The sequence below is a fragment of the Solea senegalensis genome, linkage group LG15, assembly GCF_019176455.1.
Source record: "Solea senegalensis isolate Sse05_10M linkage group LG15, IFAPA_SoseM_1, whole genome shotgun sequence".
NCBI lineage: Eukaryota > Metazoa > Chordata > Actinopteri > Pleuronectiformes > Soleidae > Solea > Solea senegalensis.
In genome coordinates this window covers 8,510,778-8,526,255 of record NC_058035.1, presented here as the reverse complement: position 1 = coordinate 8,526,255, position 15,478 = coordinate 8,510,778, and the positions used below count along the sequence as shown (strand labels likewise).

General features: G+C 38.8%; 1 protein-coding gene across 26 annotated transcripts in view; it reads right to left on the bottom strand.

The window, feature by feature from the left end:
* Positions 1–15,478, bottom strand: part of LOC122782306 (neurexin-1a) — a 215,725-nt gene that overhangs the window by 184,965 nt on the left and 15,282 nt on the right. For 7 of the 26 annotated variants that reach the window (XM_044046648.1, XM_044046618.1, XM_044046625.1 and 4 more), the window contains exons 3-6: positions 13,278–13,295; positions 12,009–12,038; positions 11,385–11,396; positions 10,886–10,933 (exon numbers count right to left, since the gene is read on the bottom strand). In XM_044046648.1, coding sequence (XP_043902583.1) covers positions 10,886–10,933; positions 11,385–11,396; positions 12,009–12,038; positions 13,278–13,295 — 108 coding nt within the window. The remainder of the gene's footprint in view (positions 1–10,885; positions 10,934–11,384; positions 11,397–12,008; positions 12,039–13,277; positions 13,296–15,478) is intronic. The other 19 variants (XM_044046628.1, XM_044046636.1, XM_044046626.1 and 16 more) reach the window with 10 other exon arrangements.

The following is a 15,478-nucleotide window of genomic DNA, read 5'->3' as shown; positions in this document are numbered from 1 at the left end:
TTACTGTTACAGCACTTTCGCTTGCCCAGTCAAGAATTTGAAAACATCACCCAGGTTTTCAGTACATTAATTGGGGTTAAAGTTGTTTAAAGTACTTTCAAAGCTCTTAATTGTCTGACTTACAAAATGTATTATCTTTTATCCCAGCTTGCACTTTCAGATTCTCTGACGGGCTTTTTAACTCTTCCAAATTCTCAGGGGGGGCAGAGCTTTTGAAGTAAAAGCCCCACAGTTCTGGAACTGCATGCCTGAAGAAATAAAGTCAGTGCAACAAACCATAATGCATTCCGTTTGTGCTTTTTTTCCCCTCCCAAATTTGACTTATTTCTAGTTGTTAATTTGATCATGATTGACATAATATATCTCTCCCAAATCATTGTTTTGAATATTTTATACATTTTTATAAATGCTGAAATGTCACTCTTTACCTAAACTATAGCTTAAATGTCATCATTGTCAGCACAATTAAACCACAATAAGCCAGACACACAGACAGACAGACAGATCCAGGATATGAAAGAGTTTTCTTGAAGAGAGCACTCGATTGCTCCTATTTAGGATTCAACTTTGTATTGAGGTTTGAGTTTTAATTTCCTGTGGGTAAAGTCACGATTCCCAACACCAGAATTTAATATTAGTGAGAAGAAAATCTCCAAATGTCTGACAAAGACGTGCTCTGTGATGCTGACTGATGTAATCTACTCTCTTCAGCATCATTGGCGTTAACTTAAACCAATATTGGCTGCAGCTTTTGCCAAACACTTAAGTTCCCAACAACACCAGAAAATCTTCCCCAGCAGATGTTAGAGATAATGATTCCTCTCATAATGTATAATTATGTAAAATAAGTTGCCCAACAGAGGCTGTTATATGTATATGTATATATACGTATATAGATATACATATATATATACATATACATATATTTATACATATATATATACATATACATATATATACATATATATAAATACACAGTATATACATGTTGTCCCTCATAGGACAATCTAGTCCCACAAAACCAGAAGGACAAATAACAGCTGAGTAAATGAAAATGAATGCTCCATCTGGGCTTGATTCAGACAGTCAGTTTAATTCTTGGGAGCCTTGCTGTATAGTTGCACGTTCATATGGGGAGATGGATATTTTGACAGCTCCCCGTTGACCTTCACCTGAGCTCAGGGACAGGGGACAGGGGAGTTATGGCATCAGCAGAGCCATCTACAGGCAATATATTTACCGTTCGTAGTGTCATTCTCCAGTGGCAGCACAAGGTTTATCGAGCATTAACGGGAAACATATTACTTGTTTTAGTTTTGCAATGGAATTGTTTTTCATCATTTGTCAAACAATTAGCTTTTAAGTATCACTGGTGAATTCTCTTTATTATAGGCTGATACGCTGTACCTAATAGAATTGAAATAGTGACGTACAAACTTGCACTAATTGTTAACTTCAAAACTTCAAATCAATTAATCCCCTCCTTTATTTATCCCACTGTGATTTGCTACAATATACCGAGACAACTGTAACACAGAGCAGTCATTTCTTTGTAAGATTATCATTCCTCAAGTAGCTTAATTGTAATGAGAGGTTTTGTTGAGGCTTGTACAAATCGCACGTCTTACAGTGATAGAGATCAGGGAGAAATATTATACTCAAATACTAAAGGGAATAACCACAATTGAAACAATTAGTTTCATCTATAATTCATGAGAGGTGTGAATGCCACCAGAGAAAAGAGATGAGGATGATATATTCTTCATTTTATCCCATGATAACATGATATTATGACTCCTGCAACCTTTTAAATCTTTTTTCTACTAAATGATCTGTTTGGACAGATTGTACATTTTGTAAATACAAAAAGATGAAAAGTGTTGCATTTAGATATCATTTAAAATACAATGCTGTCATCATGGACAGTTAAAAACACGTTTAATAATTGAAAAATGGAGAAAGCTACTTAATCATTGTCAACCAGATCATAAAAAGCGTTAAAAAATAATTACATTTAGATGAGTTCAATTCTCAATCTATATATTTCCTTAATGAAAATACTGAAATTGGAGGAAATGTGAAGAAAATCACATAAATATTGATTACAACGTCTTTCAAAAGTACTTTTTCCGTAATGACACTGTGAAAATGTCAGTATATTGATTTTAAAAGGTTATACAGTACCAATCAATCCACGTCTCACTTTTATTTAAAGTGCAACAACTTGACACTCATCATTGCCCTAAATCCCAGATTTATTTCTGCTTGCGTGTGTTCTGAAAAGTAGCCTGGTATCAAAACAAGCCAAAACAAGCCGACCTGATGTCGAAGTCACTGATACAGCAGATAGTGAGGTCAAATAACCTCCCGCTGTCTTTTATATATCGGTTTTCTCTTAAATGAAGAGCAATGAACGACGGGGGAATCAAATGTGAGCAGTGCAGAGGCAAAGGCTTTACATTTTATACATTCAGAGAACCCAAAGTGAGCAGCACAAACTAGCACAACAATTAAGCAGGATGGCTTTAAATGTAAACCTTGTGTTGCTGCCATTTTCCGGCATATTACGCGACGCCGTACTGAGCACAGTTGCTGTTTTTAATTACCAGTGGACAAAAAAACTAAAATTTATTTACTGTCTATGAAAAGAGTTGAAAGTTGCAGTGAATTGCTCTTCATCATGTTTTTTTTTCTGTCCGCCAAGAGTATCACCGAGCAATAAACTAAGCAAATTAAACACATGGATAAAATTACACAGCGAAAAGTGTCCAGCCTTCAAATTAGTGACCCAATCAGCACTCACTGTAAATGAATCCTGTAGTTCTCTCAGAAACAAACTCAAATGTTCAAAAAAGATTTCACTGAGCAACAATAAAAAAACAACCTATGACAGCAATAAAAGGACAAAATATGTAGTCTGTACATGTTAATGTACATATAGTACAATCAGTACTATATGTGCAGTACATGTACATGAGCAACTCAAAAATGGACATTTAATGAGATGCTGCCTTCACTATGATAAGGAATGGGTGATACTGTGTGGTTATTGTGCTGTTGTGGAACCTACAAGTCATGTTACTTCTTTGCAGAGAGGGGAAAAAAAAAAAAACCTGTTTGCCAAAAGAAAAACGAGGAGGGAAGGGACTTCTTTTTTTTTGTTTTATGTACATCAAAAGGGAGTATACAAGTCTCTCTTTAAAGAATGGTTTTGTCCCTCGGGACATGTTGGTCTTGAGTGTAATGACTCTCAGTGCAGACCTCCTGAGACAAATTGCCACTGACCCCCATGGATTTTTCAGGGTACACTCGATTGGAAACGGACTATTCAATTCCCCCCAGGGAGCCTTGCCATTTCCTTGCTATGCATCACTGAAACAGCATTCTGTGAGAGCAGCTGGACAAAATTATTCACAGAATGGTGCATGCAAAAACTCCCAATTACAGTGTATTATCGTTCATGTACTAAATCAATCACAGAAATTGGCAAAAGCTGACTCTTCTGCGCATTCAAATTGAGCGACACATTGTTTTTGGGAGGAGACGTAACCTGACAGCGAAATAATTCATTTGAAGATAGCTAAGCTACTTGCTTGCGCTCCTAAATAACCGACACAAAGCAGCACTGCAATAAAATACATCACTCTATAAACATGTATTATGAGTGTTTTGATCTTATATCTCAACACCCAAGAGGCATAAACGTGATTTCATACTCTACAGTACATCACAATAGCGCCTGGCATCCTTCCACCAGTGGAGGCCAGTAAAAATGGCCATAATCCATTATCTCAAAGCTGGAATATAACTAAACAAACCGACATGCAAACGATTCATTTCACAGTCTACAGCTCCAGTATAGGTATCTGGCTTTTATCTGTTTTCTGCTACGATTCATCCACTCCTTTCTGCGGGCCAAGAAATAGAGTTTTTCATCACTGCGGTCTCTCACCGGCATCGACCGGCAATATTGATCTGGAGCAGATCTCCTTCCACTCTACCTGGGGAGCCAGATGAGCCTTGTTCATATTGATCCGACACTTTTTATTCTTCTTCACTCTCCCCAGATTTGGAAAAGTCATCTTTTGTCATAAATATTCTTTGGGGAGCGACGTTGATAAATGTTAATCCAAAATCTGCTGTCGTGGATTCTGCTGTCATGTGAAGAGACAGAAAAGTGCCTCCAAAATCTGAAAACCTGTCAGTTGTGACAGACCAGAGATGTGAAGGCGCGACAGAGTGATGACGCTGACGACAATGGCGACAACTGTGGGTGTCGCAGCACCGGGGCCCGTGTGGAGAGGCGGGTTTGGGATTTATAATCTATGCTGTGCTACAGAGTTTGTGTACCATTGTTTCTGTTATGTTATTTATTATATAAACCCTCAACCATGCATACATATCTCTATCATGGTTTACTTTTTTTTTAGGTAAAATTGTTAGCAGCACAAAAATAAATAAATAAAACTTATTCCAAATAAAATAAATACAAATATATATTTTGTGGTATGCTTCCTCTATAATAGATTACACTGATGAATGTTTGTTGTTGTCCAACTGACAGTTGTCCATTGTCAAGTCTTTTTTTCCATCATGTGATGAGACAATGCATACAAGGTTTAGAAAGCAGCTAAGCTCCCTAAATTAGATCCTTTTGGATTATTTAAGAATTTAAGAAGTCTCCAACCCATGGTCGACTCCCCTCCTAGTAGCAGTGCAGCAGTGCCACATCAGCCGACATCCACACAGCTGCCTGCACCGCTGAGTCAACAACCAGGTATCTTAAGGATAGCAAAGGAAATTGAAAGTTGGATTGTGCGTACTGTTCGCCATGCAAGCTATTTGGAGACCAACGTTCATCCCTCTATAATAATGCATGGACAATGAAAATTGAACTCCATGAGTCCTCTCAGTTACATGTTGGAGCCTGTGTGGCGTATGAACAGCGGAAACTCCACGGCACCATTGATGCGCAGCAGGAGAAGGACATGCACAAAGCTGCACTCTTTCACATTTCACAATGTGACACTAACACTGGCTATTTGCAACCTATCCTTCTCAGGGACACAGGGAAACATTGGTACAACTAAACAGTGGAAAGTTTCTTGCAATTATCGAGCTGCTGCTGCAAGTTGTGACCCTGTGCTGCAAGAGCTGCTCAAACGGGCTGAGCCCTGCCGTCCAGAACAAGCTCATACTGTTTACATGTTGTCGCAGCATGTTCTGCCGTGCCTTGAGTGACAATAAAGCAAGTTCATTCTATGTATGACCTATACATTGCAAAAAAGAGGATTTTCTCTGCAGTGAAGTGGTTTATCGGATCAATTGTGTATGGTGTTGTTGTTTTTAATATTGCCATTGCGTGCACTATAGACTTATTATTATTACTATCCGAACACTTGCCCATTTTTCAATTAGAATTGCTGTTGAGAAGTTATTGCAAAAAAAAACCCCACAACCTTTTTTGTCAGTCAGTGGACATTTCAGCACCACGGTGACATTGAACAGCTCCTCTGCTCTGGCTCAAGCTTTGTTTTTACCTCTCAGCACTCTGACCAAGCGCTGTCCATGGTTCTGACCGCTTCTCCTTTGACTTTCCCCCTCTACTTTTCCAATACAAAAGCCAAAGTAAAAGGCCACATAGTTGTTTATTATATACTGTATATAGTGTGTGTCCTGTGTTAGAGTTAATAGTAACTAGCATGTATATAAAAGCTTGCACTGGTGCCTGTCGTTACAGTGTTACACCACTGCCTGATAATGACATTGACGCTGGTGTACAGACGCAAAACCTGACTATCAGGGAGACGGAAACACTTTTCCTCCCAACAAGTATGTCCAATTTCCCTCAAAAAGAAAACAAAAATTAATAATTGGTCATCAGACTGAATGTTTTTTTTCCTGTGTGTGTTATAATCACATGACTCTCAATATCTACCACATTCTTCCCACAATGTACCCCTTCATCCTTTCTCTAGCCATTCCCCTCTGCTTGTTCTTCAGAGAGAGAGAGAGAGATGTCTCTCTGTCCTTCAGTCCTGCACAGCCTCTTAGTCTTCGTGTCTCCCCCTCTGAAGCAGAATCGGTAATGTGAGGAGATTTAGTGTCGGCTTGCCAATCTGCTATGTCAAGATACAAAAATCTCACACCGGGCAATTACAGGCCTTTTTTCTTTCCTTCAGCACTGCAAGGAGTCTGTTCTTGATGGGTCACAGAGGCAGTTTGTACAGCTGGAGAAACAATTACCCTGTTTGTAACAAACACTGAGGGCCCAAGTGTGGTGTACGAAACAAGTAACCTGGCAAATACAGGAATGAAAGCGACATTTGTTGTCTGCATTGACACCTTTGGCAAACAAAAACATAGACTATTTTAATTTTCCTGAACTAAAATTGTTAAAATGAGCTTAGAAAACCTTGCTTTAAGTGAATGTAAGCTATAAGTAATAATACATTTCTACTGTGTATGTCATTATTTGAGCATGCCCCATTATAGTTTGCATAATTATTCATACTTCTCCCTTTACTCTGGCATGAATCATGATTTTTACACTAGGGCGACAGTAATTATAGGTGTAGAAATTATTTTGACACACTTCCTGTAACATTTTCTTCTTAGTGCGTACATGCATTACTGTGTATACTGTACAGTATACTGTGGCACCACTTTTCTTCCTCCTGTAGGACGATTCATTTGTGTCAGAGCCAATATTTGTGTAATTAGGTGTTAGTGCAGCAAGCTGCAATTCATCATTAATTATATTATTTGCTTTGTAGATTTTCCACCAATAAATGGAATGATATTCAAAGCATGCTTCCAAGTTTTTCAGGAACTGACGTGCAAAGCTTTAAAATGTAGGTCTGTCAACAGAGTTATTTGCTGAGGCTTGCCAAAGTAAAGGTTTTCTAAAAGACTTGAGGGTTTCCCTTAAAGCACTGTTTGACACTGAAGATACGGAAGAGATTTGCTGAATAGTGTTGACCATAAATCACCAGTAAACTATTACTATATTGCTTTAATGTTTTATGCAATATTATTACAACCCTTTGCTTATTAAGGGGGAGAAAAAAAACTAGGAGATACTGATTCATGTGCAGTATGTGCTTCAGTCAGGCTTCTCAGTTTAGGATTTCAGAACAGATGGTGATGATGATACCCATATGCCAAGACCTCAGGAATAAACCTAATTGAGTTTTTGTTTAAAAGTCTGAGTCAGCTACTCAAAGAGCATTTCCACAAACATTTCCCATGATGAGAATACAGATGACCACTCGCTGCATGTTGCTTTTAACTCTTAGTATGCCCTCCAGCAGACATAAGAAGTCAGATCTTCAGAAGCACTCAGGCCCACCTTCAATAAAGGACATCTAGTTTTTCTTAATTGACAAAATCTGACTCAATGAAATGAATATGGGCTGAGACGAAAAAGCAGCGTTCGCGGACATGATTTATGCATATCATGTTAAAGCTGAGGGAGTAAGTGAAGCTGAAAGCAACATTTCACTGGCGGTGTACCCGTTTTCACGTGAAACTACAAAGGCAGCATCTGCTGTTGATTCAGCACACACCGCATGCTGTTGTGTTACCTGTCAGATAAAGAAGGCAAACAATCCTTGGCAAGTTGCACTCCATCATGCTATTCTCCATTATTTAAAGTAACTTGTCAGGGTCTGATTGCAATGTGCTGCAGACGGACTCCGTGGTTAAAAACATCAGAACATCCCTCCCATCATCTACTGAAAAAACAATCTTTCCAACCGACGAGCATAGTCGTCAATATCACACAACGAGCAATGCAGCCGAGATGAATAAGAATGTGTTCCATTGTTTTCTAACTGACATGTGCCTGTACAGTCATGTGTAAAAATAAGTTGTGATACCCACCACGCTGCTGCATTCTCCTCTACACTCCAAAATACCATAAACTACAGGTTTGGATGTGGCCCTAGAAAATCCCCACATATTACACATCAAGGCTTAATTCACAAAATACACTCCTCCCACAGCACTTACCCCCTGAGCTGTGCTGTATTCCTGCTTAAGTATTACGCATTACGGTACCATGCAGTAAGAAATGCATTTGCACACGTCCTTAAAGACGCCTTTTCTTCATGGCCGACATGTACTGGATAAGACTGGTGCCTGTTGTTGGTAGAGAGCCATGGCCTTTGTTAAAATCTAGTTGTATAACAAACTTTAATCTACCTGCATTAGTATTAGGTAATGTTAATCGAGGTGTTTTGGTCAAACAGTGACATTATTTTGTCGACCTAGCCTTTTGAGTTTCATTCACTATCATACAACAACTAAGAGATCCATCTTTGGTTTATTTATATGAAGTATTTATTTATTTTTTACTTAACACCCACAAACCATGGTAGATATGAGAATATAACTACTGGACACACATTCATTGAACTCAAACAGTGTAATGAATCATCAGAGTAATAAACTAAAGAGCACAATGTTCCCGGCAAACTTAAACTGCACCATTTCTGGCTTGTGGATGGTGGCTACACATGAGTCCTCAATCACTATTTGTTGGTACCAATCAGCTTTAAGTGTTTGGTGTCTAGTTGAAAGCACACACTGCATAATAAACAGAGGGGGCAATACTGCACAAATTGAAATTGTCATATAAACTACAAAAACACATGTGCAAACAGATGACAAACCAAAATTCTCTAGGAAGTATAATAAAAATAAAAATAGCACTTAAGTAATAGCCTAGATGCACCTGTAAGCCAGCCAGCACAGCCTGCAGTTAACTCTTAAGCCACAGTTCATGGCAGTCATTGTGATGACAGCAATTAAATGCCCGGTGATTTGTGTGTCCGCGGTATTATGATTTATCCCGCTGTGCGGCCTGCACTCGAGAGCTGATGGGAACAAGGTTTTATGAATCTAGTGGCAGTGCACCAGCTGAAAGCCCAATACATAAACCAGCCTGTCCTCAAAGGAGCCGGCGCCATGAAACAGAGGATAAACTGCACAAGTGGTTAACATGACACAGGAGGAGCTCAGGGGGGCCTAACATAATACACAATATTCACACAAGCTTAACGCAGACAATGAACACAGGTCCCTATCCTCAGCTCAGGATTTAATAGTCAAATGGGCAATATGTGCTATTGACCACACACTACACTACACTACTGGACCGACTGTAGGTTTTCACTCTGTGCAGCAAACACGGACAACCATCCAAGGCCTGAATTAGAAGCTTTGTGCAACGTATGTCAAATTTGTACCTTGTCAGCGTTCTCTCACTCTCCCCCTGTGGCTTTCCGTCTGCTACATCAAAGCTGGGCGCTTGGTCCCGTGTAGTAAAATCCTGCTAGTCATACAGTATGTGACGCCTTAAACTGTGCGATACCTCACCACAAACTATTTCAGAAGTATCAAACGCTAATTTCAAAGTACACCACGTATGAAGTGTGTAAAACTCTACATTTGATTTGAGTCTAAAAATTGATTTTTCAATACTACAAATGAATGATTCAAGAGTAATTAAAGTGTAATTATCGTCATGTGGTTATCATGTACACATGTGCTGAAAATTAAAATGACACTTACCTTAAGAAATGAGGGAGGGACTGGGGGACAGTGTGTGTGTGTGATTTGTACACTTGCAGCATTATTTTACACAGTAAATTAAAAAAAAACAATACACTGTATTTTCACAGTTTGACTTACCTGCTCAGATGACTCACAAGTATTTGTATTTAATAAAACACACTAATGCATTTACGGTATAAAGCAGGAGTCGCCAACCCCATCGATCATGCTCAACCGGTCACTATTTCCCTATAAATCTCAAAAATTATAGGAAAACTAAATGCACAATCACCTTATGCCTGATCTGTGAGCGTCACCTTCAGCTGTAAAACTATTAAAACTGTAGTAGCGTGAGGGTGACCAGTGGGTGACTCATTTGACCAATGAGCAAAAATATACTATTTTCACCCAGAATGGGAGGAAGAATTTATTTTTTGCATCAGTTTAAGACAAGTGCATATGACATATGTTACGTCACCAAACTCAGGCAGCCCTGCGTGAACTTCCTGTTCAGCTTCAGACCTTGTTTGGAAAGCATACTGTGTGGGGAGATGTTACTTCCAGGGCCGGAGCTAAAGCTACATCGTGGCTAACTCCCTTTCTCTTACTCTTATTTCTACCCAGAGGAAAAGAACACACATTTTATCTGTTAGCGGTCGCTAGCTTCACGTGTCTCTCACACAACAGTATACACAAGCTCCCCGTCTTCATTCAATGCCCAGCATGGCTCTTAAAGGCGTCGCTGCACTCTTATAACAATAAGCTTCACAGTTTACTCTTATTAATGACACTACATATGATTTACTGTGTTGATATTTCTTCATACTATGAACATACATTTACAGTTCTTAAAGAAAAGAGCAAGAACTTATTCATATGCCAGAGTTTGCCCAAATGAAAGGCCTTTAGTTGGAAGTATTTTGGCGATGCTTTAATAGACCCTGACCTCGGCCTTGGGCTCAAAAATATCGGTGACTACTAGTATAAAGAAATAAAAATTTACTTAATGTCTGCATGTGAGTTTGTGAAACTAGAGGTAGTTACACAGTAAAATGTCAAAGTGCCAAAAAGAACAATATACAATTAATTCAATAAAATTATATCTATTAAAAAAAAAAAGTTGAGGCAAAATGTAGGTGGAACACTTGAATTTCATCGTGCTCAAGCACTTCAAATTGTCAGTCAGGAAATTTGATTTCACACAATTTGCAATTTAGTTAATAGTCAAGCACACTCAATGACATTCAAGTTGCCCGTACCTAAATCAGGTCATGAAAACGTCTCGCTTTATTTCATTAAACCAACTGGGAAGAAATCAAAGTTTTACCTTGAATGCCCAGCAGGGACCTTACAAGCCAAGCTTCCCCTCTCTGCCCTGAGGAGGAGAGTCAAATGGGAAAGATCAGAAGTCCACTTACCCCACAGAGAGTAGAGGATCACAGCCAGGATGGGAGGCCCACAACACTATGATCAAGCTTCACCCACAACCCCAAAAAAAAAACATTATTTGAACAAAAACACAGTTTTGCAGTTACACCTGGATGATGGTAGTGAGTGCGCATGAACTTCAAATGACTGCATGAGTATCATTAATGATTCCCATGCATACAACACAAGAAAAGACACAGTGAGTACAGCTTTGACAAGATGAATGCAATGCAGAGGCAGCACCTACCTTGAAAAGCTTTTGTTAATAGTGGAGAAAGCATTTTTTTTTTTTTTTCTTTAAATGCCGGTGACTTTATATACTTCCTTTAGCATGAGTATGAGTATGCGAAAACACTGATCACTGATTGAATGCTTTTGAATAATTGAAATAGCAGTACCTTTACTTTTACCTATGAGAATTGATGAAATGTCCCATGAAGAAAGCAGATCCCAGACACAAAGGGAGAACAAAAGGAGAGGAGACACCGATAAGTGCCATGGTCAAGTTGGTGAAAGGACAGAGGAGTGGAGACAGAGGCTTGATGGCTACATATGTATAATATAAGAGGTAATGTGCGACCGCAAAGGGAGGTTTAAATTAGATATGAAGAGGGCACAGAAATGGGGATGATAGACGTTCCCAACATGCATTACAGTGGCATGGACAGACGAGGATTATCTTAAAAATTTAGTAAGCCATCTTCCACTGCCATGCATTGTGCCCTAATAATGTTAATGCAAATGTCCCTTTACTTGAGCAACGACACAATAAAACACAAGAGTGGGAAAGTAGACGTGAATAATTAAAAGCACAGACAGAAAATACGGAGAGAAATGACACGGCAACAAAAGCAGAGAGCGGAGTGAATATCAACTGTGTCTTTCAAAAAAGAAAACAGAACTACAGCCACTACCCATATCTGAAGCTTCAAGCCCGAGCATTAGAGCCACACACGGACATTTTCAACAACAAAAGGAATGGACAATGGAGGTATGATGGGATAAAGGAACAGAGCCCATACCTTGGTCGCCCATCATCAGGTAGGCCAGACCTTAAAGGAAAACAAGAGCACAGTCAGCAGAGAACAAGGGATCATGGGAAACTGTGCGACACTGTGACACAGGCATCTCCTTCAGAGCAGATGTCTGTGTTATTTCAGGAGTGTCGGGGCAGGGAGAGAGTGGGACGGAGTGAGAGACAAGAGGAGTATGAACAAGACAGGGTGGGCACGATGAACATTTGGTCAACCGAAGCAGGTTGCAATGCGTCATCAGCCACTTACGAGATAGCATTCAGATATTTATATTCCGACTGAGTTCTCAAGACGAGGAACTCTGCAAACGTGCTCATCCCACATAACACTGGCATAAATCCCTATACATATATATATGTATATATAACTGAAGACTGTTTAACCTTAACCTTCATCATCAACAACAACAGTCAAGTGTCCATGTAACATTTGAGTTAAATACTGTAGAGAAAAATAAATGAAAGAATAAGCAAAATTTCTGTATCCCTGCTGTGTGATAATTAGAAGCTGTTCAAGGAAAGGATGCCAAGTTGACTGCAAACTATTCAATTTCTACTCCTTCCCATTAATGGGCTCTTTGTTGTGCAATAACGCATACATTGTCATTAGCCGTTTCAAAAACATGTGCTAATGTCGGCCACAAATCAGCACCAGTCTCACTGAGAATGTGTCACTATTTATAGCAGTATGCTCACCCAGATTTTATTCATACTCAACCCAATAAAACCTGCATATCCAAATAAGTGATTAAATACCCACGCTCATTATATTACGAGTGCAATTACCATGAGCAAGCGCTGAGGTACGCAGCAATATGGCGAGCTAAATTAAACTTTGGGCACTTGTTGTATGATTTTGGCACAGATAATCATAAACCAAACATTGTATGAATTGTGATTTAAGACTTTGCAGTAACGGCGACATTTGAGGATGATTTGTTTTACTTGCAATTAATTAAAAAGACAGATAAAAAGCATTGACAGTTGGTTGCTTATTTTATCATTTTCAATACCAATTCATATTCCATCAGCTCAAATGTTTTGGCTCTGAAAAAAAAAAAAAAGATGTACAACAAATAAAAAGATGTCCAACAGGAAAAATTATAAAGCAGAAATTAGGGGGAGGAAAAGCCAGCAATTACTTACCATCCTGGTAATATCAATACCATAACCAGCATTAAGCAGTGGCTTACAATTGTATAGGCATTTTGTTTTGTTAAGCAATAATGAAAAGTAACAAGTGCAGTGATATACCCACCTTCTTTAGGGCTGTCTTCTGGAAGCACGGACAGGCAAAGAGAAAGAGAGGAAAACATTCATTAAGCAGCATGCAGACTAGTACTGGCCATTGCATGTTGTAACCATGCAAGACATTTAACATCACATGCAAGTGACCTATTGTACCTATTGTACCTCGAGCAGAGTGAGGGCATTTGTGTATTTTCCTAAAATACAGGAATACAGAAAAGAGCAGCGACTGAATGAGCCCTTTTTAAAATATTCGATACAACCTTAAATTACTTTAAACAAGTCTGTGGCAATACTGTTTAATGGTTAAATGACCAGTAAGAGCACATGACCATGTTGTTATTTTATTCTCTGACTTTCCTTTTTTCTTCTTACAAACTCTAAGATTGATATCAACAATAATTCAACTCAGCAGACTCAAAGGAATCCGTAAACAGCGTTCTATTATTATTGCTTTTCTTGCTCTCTCTCTTCTTAATTGAGAAGCTGCTCCGTAGTCCACATGTGATGAAGTGCACCGAGAGAGAAAATAACCTAAATAAAGCAACGGTGCCTCTACGGTTTCAGAACAGGCAGTGGGGGTCTCGTGTTACTGGACCTCTACTCAGGTGGTTTGGTAGTGAAAGCACTGATCAGTGAGCACATACTGGAAACATGTTTTTATTTTATTTTATTTAAGCAATCAAGGTGAGATTTGTGGAGGTGAGAAAGGTGTCATGTAAAATCTGTCACTCTAATACAAGAACAAGAGAGAAATCTGCAGGTTGGTACTAGGTGAGGTAAGCATCATGCTACCATTATGTAACTGGAAGCATGCAAACCCAATGAAATTAGAGTGTTTTTGTATCAGGCGCCATACATTTCCTATGCAAGGAACCATTTTGTTCATCATTAAGTACTTCTGATTTGTTTGGAGATGGAATCCTTTTCAAATATCTTAATTTCAACAAGATAATACTTTACCATACTGTTACTCTTCCATAAAACAATAAGGAACTGAAATGATGCATGCAGTGTCTCCAACAAAAATGGTCCTGCCAGTCCAGTTACTGTAACCATGCAGCCAGATGGATACAAAACACCTTATTTCCACTCAAAAAAAAAATAACCTCCTACCTCTTAAAAATGGTTTCTTACCCAGATGTAAGCGATTTTTTTTGTTTTTTTTGACCCAACACTTACCATTGCCACGGGGTCCTTTCCAAATCAGACACCATGCACAAACACCAAATTCAAAATCATAATTTTGTGAACAAATTACAAGACGAGCATTTCTTTCACACCACAGGATCGATTAATTCAAGTTTTTTAATCAAATTTTGGCCGGGATCATCATCAAACTATGAAGTGCACTTTGTTCACAAAATGTAAGCGTGATGATGACGATGATGATGATGATGATGATGAGACACTCGCTGTTGTAAAAGCATTCTGGCGCAGGCATGAAGCTGACAGTAGCAAAGTGATCAAATGAGGAAAGTAAAAGAATCAAAACCATGTGTTGATGTCAAGACCCCAGAGATTGTCACCAATATAATATCTAATCAACCCCCCCCCCACCCACTTTTAAGAGCACTCATTTAATAGATTATTTTAGATTTACTTTATCTTAGCTATTCCCTTCCTCTAATTATTGGTAATCGAAAACCCAAATTAATATCAGGTTTAGAGGTTAGGGTTATTTTGACTACTTAAATATCGCTTTAAAGAGTCAACACTTCTCACTTATAATCACATTTGACCCACTACAAGAGAGAAAAGATACACAGTTATGACGTTGTGACACATACGAGAATTTTGACTGGATAAAGGATAATAACACAGTCATTTAAGCAAACTACTGTACGTCTAGTATTGCCGGGGCTTTTTTTTGAATCACATTTCAGCAGCCTTTACTGCAGTCAATGATGCTTCATTTGGGATTGTTCTGTAGAAAAGATATTTCCTCTAACAGCAACATCAGCTGACAGGGACCATTAAAACAAGCCTCCTATCACACACACACATACACAAACACACACTTTCACAAATGTACCCAGCTGGTTACATCCTAATCCAGAGACGAAAATCCATTTAATCCCCTTGACAAAGTGATCCCACTGCTATTGTGCTGGTAACACTAAACCAAAAAACACTCAACTGTCTATCAGGCAAACGGCAATCTCTGACGGGCTTGTGCTGTTGATTATGCACATTGCGTCGCTCGTGGAA